The sequence below is a fragment of the Branchiostoma floridae genome, chromosome 9, assembly GCF_000003815.2.
Source record: "Branchiostoma floridae strain S238N-H82 chromosome 9, Bfl_VNyyK, whole genome shotgun sequence".
Taxonomy (NCBI): Eukaryota; Metazoa; Chordata; class Leptocardii; order Amphioxiformes; family Branchiostomatidae; genus Branchiostoma; species Branchiostoma floridae.
Genome location: NC_049987.1, coordinates 15,271,438 through 15,286,040, shown reverse-complemented (window position 1 = coordinate 15,286,040; position 14,603 = coordinate 15,271,438). Strand labels below are relative to the sequence as shown.

Below are 14,603 nucleotides of genomic sequence, written 5' to 3'. Positions count from 1 at the left end.
CTATACTACTGACGTTGATCATCTTGGTCGCCGTTGACCTCATTTAAAATTGCACACACGACGGAGTCATCACATGATTCTGAGCTCAGCCTGGCAAACAAAGCTTGGTACGCAGCTAGCGGTCGAACCACCGGGGTCCATACGAATTATTAAAGGAGGCACTGTGTCTTTGGGAGCAACTGTTCCTGGGGGGATCATACAATTTACCAAAGGAGGCTGGCTTTCTAGTCATCTTGGGGGAAGATTAGGCTAACATCCTGTCAGTCGTTGACCCCTCTTAAAGGGAAAATCATTGCCTCAGATGACGTTAGTCGTCTTGGTTACCATTGACCTCATTCAAAATTGCACACACGACGGAGTCATCACATGATTGTGAGGTAAGCCTGGCAAACAAAGCTTGGCACGCAGCTAGCGGTTGAACCACCGAGTCCATATAAAGGAGACTGTGACTTTGGGAGCAAGTGTTCCTAGAGGGGATCATACAATTTGCTAAAGGAGGTTGGCTTTCTTTCATCAATGTATCGTTCGGAAGTGAACTCACTCTTAGGGTTTGATTTTTCCTGAGGACTGGGAAACAACACTGCAGGTATCGTGTTACTATTTTCAGCCTTCTAACAAGACCTTAAAATCACCTCTCCCTTACGTCGTATGGTTCTTGACTAGTGAGTTCTTAGGAAAATTCTAGTGTTTCCAAAATTCCCCTACCGCTAAAATGTCTCACCAGAACCGAACCTCCGTGTTAATAGTCTGCATGATAACAGCTCGGTGTGTGTGCTTGCTAAGCCTACCGACTGGAACAAACTAAAGCTCTTTCCCAGAGATAATAATTGTATTTGCATGACATAAGCTGACATTTCTAAAAAAAAAAAAAACATTGTGCATGAAAATGGAGTGTGTATGTGGCATGCATATGAGAGGGCGGTGTCCGTCTAAGGCTTAGGTAACATTTTCAAAGCGGGCCCAGCCGGGCAGCTTCCGAATGCGAAAAGACTGATATGAAATACTTCAAAATGCACAAAATGGCAAAATGAGATTCATTGGCATGATTAGTGCATATTTCTAGGCAATTTTTCTTTTCTTATAACATCCCGGTCGGGCCCCACATTGGAAAATTGACCTAAGCCTAACCCAGCCGTACGTGTCCTAAATAGATTATGTTCACGACACACTATCAAAACTGTGTATACAGTATTTATCCGCAACCCTTGGAAGATGTTCCGGTAAAAAGTATTGCGTCACAGTACTTGAAAGGGCCATAGAGATTATTCTAAATTCACGTCAGCGAGGCGGAAACTGTTAGTGAATGATGATGGAGGGATACGTCAGTTGTCGGACTGTATGTACGAAAGCCCGTAACGAAACATTTCGGTCCCCTCCAAGCAGAGGTTAGGCTGCGGCTGTTTTTTAAACGTCTTTTTAGTCGCTTTTATCGGGCTTTCTATTTGTCATTTTACTTGAAGTTAGGTTTTGACACAGGAAGATATAGATAAATAGAAAGCCCGATAAAAACGACTAAAAAAACGTTAAAAAAACAGCCGCAGCCTAACCTCTGCTTGGAGAGTAACATTTCAGTGGCATCGCGGAGGAATCTCGAAGGCAGCGTGGTGCCGGGAAGAGACAGGGTGCGAAAGCAGTGTGGTGTACAGTAGGTTGCATGGGTGTAACCGAATTAAAGACCTTAGACCTACATAAGTCACATAATGTTTAAACATGTACTTTGACATACAATGTTTGCCCATTAGGCGACACTGAATTGATTTTATGGATGACATTCGCGCGCGCATTGATTTTCTCCCGTTCTAAGAAAGGCCAAGCCCGTAGCAACGGAAACATATTTTCCCTCATTCTAATCGTTTGAGACATTGAAAGTCGTCGTATGTTCCAAGTGGAATGACCTGTCACCAGTGACTGCTTTTTTGGTACTCCCCTATGACCCTATCAACGTGCCCGGATTGCACTACCATGCACCAGTGCGGCGAGGACGGAAGCCGAGTTCAAACCTGGGTATTGCCCGTCCGCCCTGTACATGTGCCTCATCCTCGATCTTTGCTGCGTCTCATACGAAGGAAATGAGGTTAGTGCACATTAAAACATAAACGGTATTTAGGTATAAACTGTTGAAAGACAAAAATATGCGCCATTATGATTCTCGCGCAATAAATTACGAATTATGCATTTATAATTACAGCACAACAGCAGCACTCGCGGAGTCGCGCGCACCAAATATGGAAACCTGAGCGTGAATCATCACATTTTACTGTCCTGACAATCACCATTGTTGTCTGCACCGGAAGTCCGTATTCTGGATATCCAGTTTGTGCCCCTTTCTTGGCGAATATGGGATAGGGACGCGAACCGGATACACCTGTGGTTTTAAACTGTACTATTCCGACAATGTTGCCATTTGAAACTTGATATCCCTAAATACTCTGGTTTTAAAATGACGGATATAAGGTTACCTGGCGAATAAAGGTGAACTAACGTAACGTTAGCCCCCCTCCCCATTTTCTACAGGACGATGTGGCTAATGACGATAACTGTGGGGTTAGTGACCCTAATTTTGGTCAAATGGTTGAAGGACTATGTGCAACGATGGCGGATGCCCCCTGGACCATTTTTCTGGCCAGTCATTGGTAACCTTTCCTGTAAGTATCGTGGCTCCGTGGTTGTTGATGTGCTGATAGTTTACACAGAGATGTACACAATGGCATACAGAGTATTGAAGTGATGACTTAAGTTGCATAATGTATGAGCAAAACCTGTAATTACAGTGTTTTCCATAATGGGTCTTTACGCACTATCCAACAAAAATAACGTAAAGCATATGATTCATGGCAGATAAAACATTAACAGACATTACTAATGCAAAAAAAGATTAAATCACCATGATTCCATGATAGTGAATGGTGGGAATAACCTAATTGTGGCATATGTTAATTAGTTAAGGGTGTGCAACAGGATGTGTAAATTATGTAGATGTGCAATTCATTCATGTTTGCTTAATTTATTACATAATGTAAACATTTTTTACAAAATGACAGGACTTCTACATAATGTGCCGTATGCATTTGTGGTTAAGAACACCATCATAAGTTAAATAACATTACGCTAATTACCACCTTATTTGCATACTCAATGACACAAGATGGAACAATAAATCTACAAAGGCTCTAAATGAGGTATGAGGTCTTCGAACTCATATTTCGTATGATTCCTATCACCCAGTGTTTAGTGGCAAGTCGTACCTAACCTTCATCGACCTCGCTAAGACGTACGGAGACGTTTTCAGCCTGAAGATGGGAATGACTGACGTGGTCGTACTGAACAGTCTGGATGCTGTAAAGGAGGCTTTTGTGAAGAAGGGAGAGGATTTTGCAGGCAGGCCGAAGATGTTGTCAAGTAAGTGTTGTTTGCTCTTAGGATCAGGAAGTAACTGCTCTTAAAACTGATTTTTGTTGTTATTTAAGTCGGTTTACTAGACTACTGATATCTTACTCACGGAGCAATCCTAGCTTCAACCTCTCTTTGCTAGAGATTTTTTACCCATTAACCCAGATCTTTGAAGTCGCAATACGTGCCTGGCCTTTCTTTGATACATGGGATTCGTCTTGTTGGTTGAAAAAAACATGTACAGCACAGTAGAATACAATACAACACAATACATATAGAATACGCCGTGTTGTATTTTATCTATATCATATCCACATGGGAAAACACATATTTCGATGCGAAATGCACAAGAAGTTGTGTCCTCGAACAAAAGATTGTAACAACAGCAATTCTGATGTCCGAATCCGGTATTCGAATTTTCAACTGTGCCGTATTCGCCGGCCCGTTCGAAATACTTCGATTTACTCGAAGGGAGCCTGTGTGATTCAACTTAGAACCCGCTTGATACGGAAAGTTATCACACGGTCTGGAACATCCGTATCGAACGTTTTTGCGTCACAGATATGACATAAAATACAATTCACAATGTGGATATATACTTTCCAGCGGATATATCTTCTGAAGGTGGAAAAGACATCGCCTTCGCAGACTACAGTCCAACATGGAAACTACACCGGAAACTGTTTCACAGTGCCATCAGGTAAAGTTCAGAGTGTGTAGCCACATGTTTTATAGGGTAGAAAATATTCAGAACGGCAAAAAAATGCTAGGAATTGTTTGTTAAGAGTTCACTATCTTTGTTAGAAGGATTTCGAAAATTTCAAAAGAAAAGGCAACAGATATCACGAGAGAGAATAATCAAGAGAGAGAAATAAAGCTACAAAATCTTAGCTTGATAACTGATTGCTAATTTGTCACCTTTAGGGGTTATGCTTCAGCACAGAATCTACAAAGTAAAGTCCATGAGTCTTTGGAAGACACCATCGCTGTGTTCTCCAAGATGGAGGGTCAAGCAGTGGACCTTGAAGACTACATTTATCAGCTGGTCTACAACGTCATCTGTTCAGCTGCATTCGGTACAAGGTACTGACCCAGCTACAAGTGCCTACGAGCTAGAGCGGCCAAGTTCTGAGCATCATCAAGAAATAAAGTGTACATAATTGATTAATCTTTAAGCTTAATTATTTGAGTACAATAAGCCTTTTATCAATATCAACAGAATTTCACATTGGCCAGGTCATTGCTTACCTTTCACAACCCTATGAAAAAACACAGTAGAAAACTGGCGATTAAAAAGGGTGAATTGTCCCCATATAATGGTGTTGGTCGTGTTCCTCCTGTCAAGAACTCTTTAATGACAATTTTGATATGTTGGACCTTATCTAAACTAGATAGAAGTGGGTATCTGACTAACGACAGAGCACGTTTACCCGTGCAGCTCAGGTGGCAGCCCTCTTGTACGTGTTTTCTCTCTCTCTCACTCACTCTCTCTCTCTCTCTATATATATATATATATATATTCGACATGTACGTTTTGTTGTTGTGTGTTTTAGTATTCGCCTTCTACCCTTTTGCCTGGCTGTAATCATACAGATTATTTAACACGATGGATACTTGTAGGCTGGGATTTGCTGTCAAGAAAAATGCGGTCTCTTATGTGTGACGAATGACGTATTACAAATGTTTTAAAATAGCCCCCAATACATGCAAATTATACAAGTCTTAGCAAAGAAGGCTATTAATGTTAGCTATCCACATAATAAAAAGTATATAACGATCCATGAACCCTTTCTCGAGTTATTACCCTCCAGAACAAAACGCCCACTGCAGTTTTAAACAAGTCAATCTTACGAATTTCAAACTTCTTGCCCGCGCGCACCAACAGCTGCGTACCAATAAAAATCACGACCGCAGCACATGCAGATAATTTGACCGCAAACGTTGCAGTACAATGGGTACACACTAGGAGGCTTATTATCGATCTTGACGACTCCTACCCGTCAACCAAACACAATGGTCAAAGTTGGACCCAAAATTCGCAGACTTCTATCTGGGATTTTAGAATCTACCGGATTCCTTACACAAACTCGTACCTACAGTGTTGGTCTTATCAATCATATCAAAGGCAGAAAAAACAATTGAAAGAAATTACGTATAACCAATTATTTGTGACAGGTACAACATGGACGACGAGGATTTCAACACCCTGATGAAAATAAGCAAGGACACCACTGAAACGTTCGGACAAGGTCTTCTTGCTGACGTTTATCCTTTACTTCGGTTCCTGCCTTCATCGTGTGAGTAACTGAATTTCTTTCCTGAACGAACTGTCAGTTTAATTTTATAAAGGTTTGAATAGCAACCTGTATGTATTAGTAGATTTCCCTGGGCGCGGCTATTTTGTTTCCCATAATGCTAAGGGAGTGGTGACGTCATTTCAAAGGTTTGTCATGCGAAATGAAAATGTTTAGTAGAGTGATGCCATGGTCTTCTAAGAAACAAAGGGTTTAGAAGATCACAACGAAGGAGGGTTAGTTCGAAATTCTGAGTCCAGTTGGAAAGAAAATGTTACGTGGTCTTGGTTTTCTATTTGTGTAATTATTATATTTTTATGCCAGATATGCCTCATCGATGAGTGATTCGTAAAAAGAATACAGGATAGGTGATTGATTGACTATTATTGATTGTCAATGGATCGATATGGAAGAGTCCACTAGTTTTGCTTTGAATACGTGCTATGCAAGTTTGTATGTCAAACTAATCGGCTTACTTAGACGGCAGATGATATGTAGCATACCGATTGTGTTGATTAGTGTAAAATGATTATTCGCTTTAAATGACAAGGCACTATTAAAGCCGCATTTTTGTCTATACCTCATACACAGCTGTAACTGCCAACCGAAAAATGACGCACCAACTTATGGAGATCATGCAGCGTCATCTGGAGCAGCACAGGGAATCATTTGACCCAAGTAAGAATTAATGAATGAACTTTATTGCACGACATTTGCACATGGCACAATGTAAGGCGTATTAAACAGATAAATTTGTACAGTGGCGCTCATCTTAGTTCTATAACTACATACGTACAGGAATGTGAACATGAATGGCGTACTGAATACTGACACTTTGCTGTCTCCTAAGTAGCCTGAGTACCATCAGATTACGACCGGGGCTCCTTAAACTCGCTGAGTGTATGGAGACCCTGTATAGAGATAAGAGATTGTCTGGGCACTTTCTGGGTAGTGATCGGAAAGTGCCCAGACTATCTCTTATCTCTATCCAGAGATTCTCACTTAAGGATATTTGAATACTTTTCTGATGCATCTTAGTCCCTCTTAATGAATATCAATGTACGCTTCTGCAGATAACCTCCGTGACATCACAGATCACATGATCAAGGCTCAGAAGGACGCTGAGGAGGAGGGAATCCAGGACATCGATTCTCTGACAGACACTCATCTCAGGCAGTTGATTGGTGACATCTTTTTTGGTACTCAAAATGTTTTCCTTCTCTTTTGCACTCTAATCATTACTTTCAACATCAGACAAACGCTTTCTTCTTTATGTGACAACTATGTCTACCGTGAACAGTTCAATTGTACACAACCAAGTAGGGGAGGGACCAGGAAATGAGTCATGCGCAATTGTTGTAACTTGCGTACCCCTAGGTTCTTTCTTGTATTATTTTTGATTTTTTTTTTTGCTGACGTTTTCATATTCGGCCAATTTTCTGCTAACAGCACAAGAAGAATTTTTACTTTTAAAATCTGCGACCCTAGTTGGCCTTACGGGTGTAATACTGGATATATTGGGCATGTCTGCTGCTTGGCAAAGCATGGTGTTCTTGGCTTGGAGTTCAGAGGTCGAAGTTCAGAGGTCAAAATTTAAGTAGACATGTCAATCTATCCAGTAGAAAATAACTTTAGGAGATTAAAACATTTTTGAATTCTAAAGCCTTTCTTTATGTGTGCTTTTGGACAGAACGCAGAGACAGTTGGATTTTGTTGGCCCCTCCCCGGTAGTTTATTCCACCGACGGGCCCTTTTAACCTTCCACATGGAAATTCTGACTGGTTCACCGCATTTATGTACTCATTTAGTATATAAATACATTTTCGACCACATCTGTCAGCAGCGACACCTATGCTGCAGTTCAATGTGAATTAGGTGTACAAATCAGAATTGCCCTGAAGAAGTTGACCGACGTTACCGAAACTTTAACAGAATAAACTACAAATTGGTTGTGTACAAAAAATATAATATTGCTATTCAACTGTGCTATTTTAACTAAAACAGTAAAGGACTGAAGATTTCTGTAAAATTTCACTTCATCGACATTTAGAGACAGATTGTACTGGAACTGATGTATGTTCGCTTCTTTGGCTATAGCAATCGCATATAAACGGCTGTATACACACCTTTCCTTTATCAATTTCTATATCATATTTATATATAAAAGAATACATCTAGGTGGCTGTTTTATCTTCAGCGGGTACAATCTCAACTATCTTGACTCTACGCTGGGCCATCCTGTACCTTGCTGTCCACCCGGAGATACAGGAGAAGGTGGCTGCTGAGTTAGACAGTGTGGTGGGCCGTGACAGGCTGCCGGAGCTGTCCGACCGTGAGGCCACGCCGTACACAGAGGCGATCTTTCATGAAGTGATGCGGATGGCATCCATGGATCCTGTGTCTTTGCCACATGCTACAACTGTCGACACCACGCTAAGTGAGTAACTCTTCTTATGGCGCTTTTGGCGACACCTCAGGGGCTAGCCTAATAGAGTAGTGTGCCTCCGTTTGTCAGGAATTCCAAAAACTGTACAGGCATGTCAGGAATTTATTTTTCGCGTATAAAGATAATTCAAGAACGGCTGGGTGGACTGGTTTCATGCTTGGTGTGTTGGTAGGTTGTGACTAAAGCTGGAAATGATTAGATTTCGGCCCCTCCCCCTAGCGGGTTCTCTTGGTACTGCAGCACAACTTCCGGTTTAGCTATCTCGTGTTCTGAACAAGTTATGGTCACGGTTTATTTTGACATGACGATGTACCTCATAGAATTGTTGTGCAATAAAGTAATATGTATGTTACATGTCTCACCATGCAATCTACACACCCCTCAGGAGGTTACCAGATCCCCAAGGGTACTTGGATCCTGCCGAACCTGTGGGCCCTGCACCATGACCCTGACACCTGGGGAGATCCGGACGTTTTCCGGCCTGAACGTTTCTTGGATGAGAGTGGAAAACCCATACCCAAACCTGCAGCTCTAATGCCATTCGGGTAGGTGCAAAGTTTTTTTGTTTTTTTTTCAATCAGAGGTTGCCAAATGTGTGAGCAAGCAGGATCTTTATGATTCAGACAGTATTTAAAGGGGCATTATGTGACTACTTCATCCCTGTGGGTAATGGTATTGGCATTATCTTACTAGGAGCGACATTTACAGTCCATCTTAGAAAATTAAGACTTGCACTCACGATTATGATTTTATTGGGTGATACGACTTTCAAATGGTGTCCGATTTGTTTATCACCCAAGAATGAAGCATCACGTAACCTGTTTGACTTTTGACTCTCAGGTCACGTGACGCCTTATTCTCGGGTGATAAACAAATAGGACACCATAAGGATGTTGTACATAGATGTACACGGATATATGCAGTCATTTAGGAAATGTATAACGGTCATTTATAGAGTATATCAAATGCGACGGCATGTGAACATCTTCGATGGGTAAACACGTTGTTTAAACGTTCTTGAAACAAGACACGAGAGACAAGACAAGATAGCTGTTCATCTGAATTTTAGTGTTATATTATGTGTCTTTCCATCAGTGTTGGACGTCGTGCCTGTCCCGGCGAAGCCCTGGGAAAAGCAGACACCTTCCTCTTACTTGGAGGATTGGTCCAGAACTTCCGCTTCAGCATTCCCGAGGGTGAGGGGCCTCCTGATCTCACCCCTGATGAGATAGGTCAGGGCAGCATCAGCATACCTTACCCGTACAACGTGGTCATGACCTGCCGGAAGTGAATGTTGCTGATCTACAGAAAGTCGATGATAAAGTCGTGTAATAAGTGGAATAACTGATCCAACTGTGCATGCGCATGTCAAAGGTGAGGGCCCCTGATATAATAAATTGTTGCCTTGACTATATATGGCCTCCGTCGGTCACTTTGCATGATGTCCGGACGTCTTTTCTTTATGTCTCAGGGGTCTTCACCTTTGACATGCGCATGCCCAGTTGGATCCGTGAACGGGCTTATTCCAATGGCACAGACGAACAAATTGCCATGTCACGAAGTATCCCAAGTAATGCATGAAGCTCTGTCTCAAAATCTGCCCATCAAACGAGTGCATAAGAATTGCAGGATTTAATTTACTATCACCGGTTTGTCCATGATTTAAGAGGGAAAGAAGAAAATTTGTAATGTTTTAAATTTGTGATTGAAATTGTGTAGTATGTTTAACTTGATAAAACGAAAGCCTATTCGCGGTGTCATGATTTCGTGGTGGAGATGTCACCAATGAAAAAAATAATCGTCCAATTCCGTACTCATTTCAGTGAATGAAAACTGTTTGAAGCCACGTTGATAACGTAATACTTAATCACGAATGTAGACTAGCAGCATGAAATTATATAAGATTCAAGCAGGATAACCATAACATTATACTGTATATTCTAATATAATATGATATGATATGGGAAGCCATAGTCTACAACCTTTAGTTTTTAGTAAAATTGAATATGTCGAATTGAGACTTGTTTTCGGTTAAGGCTATATCTTAATTGAATGTTGTAAGTTAAAAACTATTCACCTAATAGGGCTGTATAGGCTAAGGTTTTTACCGATGTTAAATTGACTTTTTAGAAATGATTTCCCTGTTATAATATTTGCTCAAAATATGTATAACGGCACCCGTCATCTCTGCCACTGAGATGCCATAAAATGAAAATTGATATATAGCCACAAAGCTATTATCTCAAAATCATTTCATGCCCATACTTGACCTTGCCCTTCGTCTTCGCGAATTTCCCACATACCAAATATGATAGTAAACCATTCAGCCATTCTAACATTCCTACGTTATATGGTTAATACTACTTTAAAGTCATAGCCTAGTATTTCAGTTTTGATAAAAACAAAGATTTTGTATAAAGATACGTATAATAATTACAATTTGGTCATAAAAAATCTTCTGGCTATGTGGTAATAAAGAATAACCATCCCAATATTTACCCTACAGGATTGATCCTCATTCCCATGCAGGATTTTTTTTCAAATAAGGCCATGCTGATTTGGTTATAGAGTCCATTCCAAGACACCATGAGGGTTTTTAGGCGATATTTATAATTAGTCTGAATTATTTTGAATAAAAGAATATCTGAGCCACAATAATTAAATGATTTAAAAAAAAATTGACTAAGAAAATACCCATTTATTTGAATTTCTTTTAATATTTTAGAAATATTTTGAAAGTAACTGTACAAAAATATCTTTATTTAGAATAATTGTGAAACCTCTCTGTGATTATTTCACATTTACAAATATTTACAAAAAATGGTAAACCTGGCCAAATGGTAAAATTAGTTTATTGCCCCCATAAAAGTAAGCCCTATTGTTGCATCTGTATATTTTTAGATTTCACTGCTGGGCACTGGTGGATCCTTTGTGGTGGGCCATTGTTGCATGGCACCCTACCATACTTTGCAAGGATGTGTGAATTGCTATCTTCCCAGCCCACCGAACCATTTACAAAAAATGGTAGAAAATGGTAAATAATGGTAGAATGCTGTTATCATTATTTAGAAACCATTAGAAGTATCCAATTCCACACCATGAATATTTCCAAAGTTTTACAGGACCAGGGAAATATTTATAAAGTTGAAACAGTGTTAAAAATATTTCTGAAGTATCAAATGTCCTAGACATATAATTACAAAACTTTCAAATCAATTCTAAACAATGGCAACAAACATCCGCATGGTGTCTTGGAATGAACTCTATGGATGACTTTTTCTCTATTGTTAATGTATGGCATATTTTTGCTCATATGGCAGCTGCTCAAGTTATGTGATTTTTAGCACAATTGAAACCGGCCGAAGAATGATGCGCTCCTGGATATCATTCATATAACCAAATCAACATGGCCTAAATTCGAGAAGAAAATTACACTTTAGCACCAATAGAAAAGCCAAAGGATTTTTCATTGCAAGCAAATTAGGCAAACGCATCAGCTATTTGTATAGCGAAGAAAACAATTGACCAAAAGACATAATGTAATTTACATGGTTCATCCTAATATAATTAACTGGCCTTCACCAATCAGTCTTTACTACACTATAGGTGTTCACAGTAATCAGCTTGGGATGTCAATTGTTATGCATAAACCACGACAAATATGCAGCCTGGGTACCTTCCGATTTCTACCGGGGCTTCTTACATTCGCTACCCTAAAAAATAGGTACCCAGGCTAACAAATATGCAGCGTTACCGTCACGTCATTGTATCACATAATTTACAGTTTCTGACATCACCATATTTTAGCGAGACTTCCTTTGTACAATAATCGTGTAAACCTGTCATCCCCAGTTACGTATTGGTACGGTCCACCTCGCGTGACCACACCTGTTGTGCCACATGTGCACAGTTTTTAACTTACCATATTCTCGCGCTGACAGAAAATAGTACCCAACTTCTAACAGTTAATAATATTTTGGATCAATACAAATATGTTTTTGACATTTACAATTTGCACCCATAGGATCAATGTTAAAATATTTAATCCATAATTTAGGGTGTTGTGTGGACCATATAACCATCAAATATTACTGCGGATGGATATGAATTCAACGCGTCGGTTTTCTGGGGACTGAAGCGCCAGTGCAGCTGTGAACGGCGTGGGGCTCAGACGTGTGCTGGCATGACTCTGCGTTCCCCATTAGATGGCGTGGGCCCTCTTCAACATTTTTGTTTAGCTTTTCACTGACTATAAGGCCATGGTATGACAGGAGCTTTGTGTTGAATTGATACTGGTGACTCCAAGTCTTCGTTGAAACTTCGTTGTTTCGAGTAGAGTTTTGTTTGCTTACTTTTGGCAAGAGTTCATCTCGTTTCAATACTTCCCTCCTTCCACTTTTCCCGCCATTTTTATCTGTTGTGTCGGCCTTATTACCGTCAGATATTACTGCGGATGCATATGAATGTTATGCATCGTTTTCTGAGGACTGTAGCGCCAGTGCAGCAGTGAACACCGTGGGGTTCAGACGTGTGCTGGCATGACATTGTTACATGGCGTGGGCCCAGAAAGTCCTCTCCAACGTTTCCGTTAAGGTTTTGTGACGAGAAGTCCATGGTATGGCTGGAGCTTTGGGTTGGTACGGTGACTCCAAGGTATTTTGTTGTTTCGAGGAGAGTTTTGTTTGCTTACTTTTGGCGAGAGTTCAACTCTTTTCAGTCAGTTTTCCCCTCCCACATTCCCCGCCATTTTTGTTGAACAAAGCCGCCATCATTGTACGGTTCTCGTTCTTTAATTCGCCAACCAAACTTTTGCCAAGTGGTGACGGAGCAAAGACCAACGCATAATTGTAAAAATTACTGTTGTGATTTGTACAATTTGTATGACATCCAGCTTACTCGGGTTGTGTTAGTCAGGGTTATTCTCTCAGCTGACCAGCCTCTTGGAAACCCAGACTTCGGGGACTGTACCTGGTATGGTAGAGGCTGGTTCAGCTAAGCTAGATGGGTAATGTTGGATGTTAATATCAGAACTACCATTCTTCTTAGTTGGTATATGCGTGCATGTTTGCTCTTGTCACCGAGAGTCCCCATTCACAAAATGGTACCTAATTTCGGAACGAATTTCTCACTGTGTATGTCGTAATTTTGTAACTTCAGAAGAAGTTGGCTTTACGGCATCTTGTCAAATGATTTAGCAAAATTCGCAATAATCACGCATATGGGCACACTTACTACCTCATAGGCCCTGCGAGAATTTGATGGGGTCACGTGCTCTTTTGGTTACGTGTGCATGCGCAACGCATGCCGAGGACGTGCCGTCAGTCGGCGTTTGTCGTAAAATGGCACTTCGGTTACCTTCTGCATCCGTCGGAACTTGCGAACGTACCTTGAAAGTGATTTCATTTCAGCCAATTTTCCACAAGCCTCCGCTTGACAAAGACGGTGCCTTCCTTTTACGGTCCCCTTTAACGTTTACGCTTAAAAAACTATTGACCTGTCTTTGGACCTGTCTGACAGGCAACGTTTCACCGTAAGTTTGAATCAGGGAATCAAGCCGCCATTTTCCCAAGTGTTTTGTCGTTGACCAGACCAACTTCTCACATGTTTCATCGTGTCAAGCCGGCTTGGGATTTGGTGTCGAGTAAATTAGACAGGTCTTTCGATAGGCAAACTCATGTAATAGTCCATGTGACACATTTTATGGTAACTGTCGAATGCAGCGTTGAAGTCAAGTAGTCTGTACCGACCAGGTTACCTTTATCCACTTCTCCTAATCAGTGATCAGTCACCAGTGTTGATGCTCTAGCTATAGAATGGGTGCTGCTTATATGCGTGTTTGTTCTGTGGGATAATGTTGTTAGAGCTGAAATAGCTTTGCCTCTCAGACATTTTGTGCATGTCAATCTCCGGTCTCGAGGAGGGTTTGACGCAGTTGATCTTCCTTGAGTTTGTGTACTTCAGCTAGTGTGGTTTCAATGGTGACTAGACCATGTTCTACATGGATCAGGAGGATCTTGATACACAATAGCGTAGGTGATCCGATACATGATGAAAATTTCAACTACACAAGATAAAAAGTGGTTCCAGCTCAATCCTCGTAGTCTGCTGTTCCTTCGAGCTCTGAAAATGAACAGTAGATAGTTGGCTTTCTAAGGGTACTCAAGAGGGGAACTAATTTCTTTTAATACCACATGTAATTTGGTCAGTTTGAAAGGTCATATCAGCATAGTTAATATTTCATCAGATATACACATGAATAATAGCGAAGTACTACAACACGAGTTGAACATTAGTGATAGTAAATTATAGCGTGGTTACCCTAGAAATGTACATGCTAGAACTCTGTTGTACTGGATAGGGCCATGCCCACTCCTGTTGCCATGACAACCCACCTGACTCTTCTGCTAAAATCGTCAGACTCTCCTCAAGGAAGAGGTGCATCTGACTATTTGTCTGCTGAGACTCCTATTTGC

At 40.8% G+C, this 14,603-nt stretch overlaps 1 protein-coding gene across 2 annotated transcripts; it reads left to right on the top strand.

The window, feature by feature from the left end:
* Positions 1-341: 341 nt before the first annotated feature.
* Positions 342-10,097, top strand: LOC118423307 (steroid 17-alpha-hydroxylase/17,20 lyase-like). 2 transcript variants are annotated; one of them, XM_035831417.1, is made up of 12 exons: positions 342-586; positions 1,972-2,074; positions 2,515-2,645; positions 3,226-3,399; positions 3,997-4,090; positions 4,315-4,473; positions 5,566-5,687; positions 6,276-6,362; positions 6,758-6,883; positions 7,882-8,121; positions 8,516-8,675; positions 9,226-10,097. In XM_035831417.1, the coding sequence occupies exons 2-12, from the start codon at positions 2,070-2,072 to the stop codon at positions 9,419-9,421; spliced, it is 1,494 nt and encodes a 497-aa protein (XP_035687310.1). In that variant the 5' UTR covers positions 342-586; positions 1,972-2,069; the 3' UTR covers positions 9,422-10,097. The 2 variants fall into 2 exon arrangements, with proteins under 2 accessions (XP_035687310.1, XP_035687311.1); XM_035831418.1 differs by lacking the exon at positions 1,972-2,074 and having other exon boundaries at positions 343-586.
* Positions 10,098-14,603: the final 4,506 nt, after the last annotated feature.